At 45.3% G+C, this 1,266-nt stretch overlaps 1 protein-coding gene across 1 annotated transcript in view; it reads right to left on the reverse strand.

Annotated features, from left to right (window-relative positions):
- alkbh8 (alkB homolog 8, tRNA methyltransferase) overlaps positions 1-1,266 on the reverse strand; it is a 16,594-nt gene that overhangs the window by 9,920 nt on the left and 5,408 nt on the right. Inside the window, exon 7 of the mRNA XM_037678472.1 lies at positions 533-545. Coding sequence (XP_037534400.1) covers positions 533-545 — 13 coding nt within the window. The remainder of the gene's footprint in view (positions 1-532; positions 546-1,266) is intronic.

Genomic DNA, 1,266 nt, shown 5'->3' on the forward strand with positions numbered 1-1,266 from the left:
ACCACTTTGGCTATGGCTGCCTCAGAGGAGTCGACGGGGGAGAGGGCGGGCCCCCGAAACCATCTTATCACCAGCAAACTGGTTGATCCACTATGTGACTGTGCTGCTTGTGGGGTTAAGTTTGTTGTGGCCCCTTGGACTGATGAAGTCCTTTGGATGCAGGACGAAACATCTCGACAACAACAACAAAAAAGAAACCGTCCAGATGACCTGACTGAACTTTGTTGGGTTTCACTGGGTCTTTTATATATACACTGGTAAAGGTAACACCCTAATAGTGACGTGTGTTTGTGTTCAGGTCTTCCTGATGAATGTTTGCCTGTTTTGGAGCGATGTTTAAAGAATGGACACATCAACGTCATGCCGGATCAGCTGACTGTGAACCAGTATGAGTCGGGTCAAGGTGAGTTTCTGTCAGACTTTATTCCACACGGACGTCAACATTTAATACATAGTGAATAAATAAAAGGACTTTATATTGTGGGGAGCATCAAACTTGGACTGTGTTGGAAATGTTCACTCATTCACTCACTTCATCACGGTCACTGTAGGAAAGTAGATAAGGAATAAATGGAACTGTGGTGTTCCTGAATTTCCAACTCAACTTGAAGGCAGCGTAATTCATCGTTATGTTCTGAGTATTCACGGTCAGGTGGGACATAAATAAGCACCAGCGCTGGAATAAACACCTGAATCTGAAGTGATGGACAACAAATACGATACAACAAAATGTATTTAAAATGATCTGTCTTCATAACGGGCAGCACGGTGGTGCAGTTGGTTTAGCTGCTGCCTCTCAGCGAGAAGGTCGCCTGGTTCAAATCCTGGCCCGGGGCCTTTCTGGGTGGAGTTTGCATGTTCTCTCCGTGCATGCGTGGGTTTTCTCCAGGTACTCCAGTTTCCTCCCACAGACCAAAAACATGCATGTTAGGCTGATTGGTAACTCTAAATTGTCTCTATGATTGAGAGAGTGAATGGTTGTTTGTCTCATTTGTCTCTATGTGTCCCTGTGATGGACTGGAGACCTGTCCAGGGTGTCCCCCACCTCTCACACTGTGATTGCTTTTCGTGATCCAAAAAGGAAGAAGCGGGATGGATGATGGATGGATGAATGATGGATGATGGATGAATGATGCATGGATGATGGATGGATGAATGATGGATGGGTGGATGATGCATGGATGATGGATGGATGATGCATAGATGATGAATGGATGATGCATAGATGATGGATGGATGATGGATGGATGGATTAATGATGGATGG

The sequence above is a fragment of the Nematolebias whitei genome, chromosome 6 (genome assembly GCF_014905685.2).
Source record: "Nematolebias whitei isolate Nwh7 chromosome 6, NemWhi1, whole genome shotgun sequence".
NCBI classification, from domain to species: Eukaryota; Metazoa; Chordata; class Actinopteri; order Cyprinodontiformes; family Rivulidae; genus Nematolebias; species Nematolebias whitei.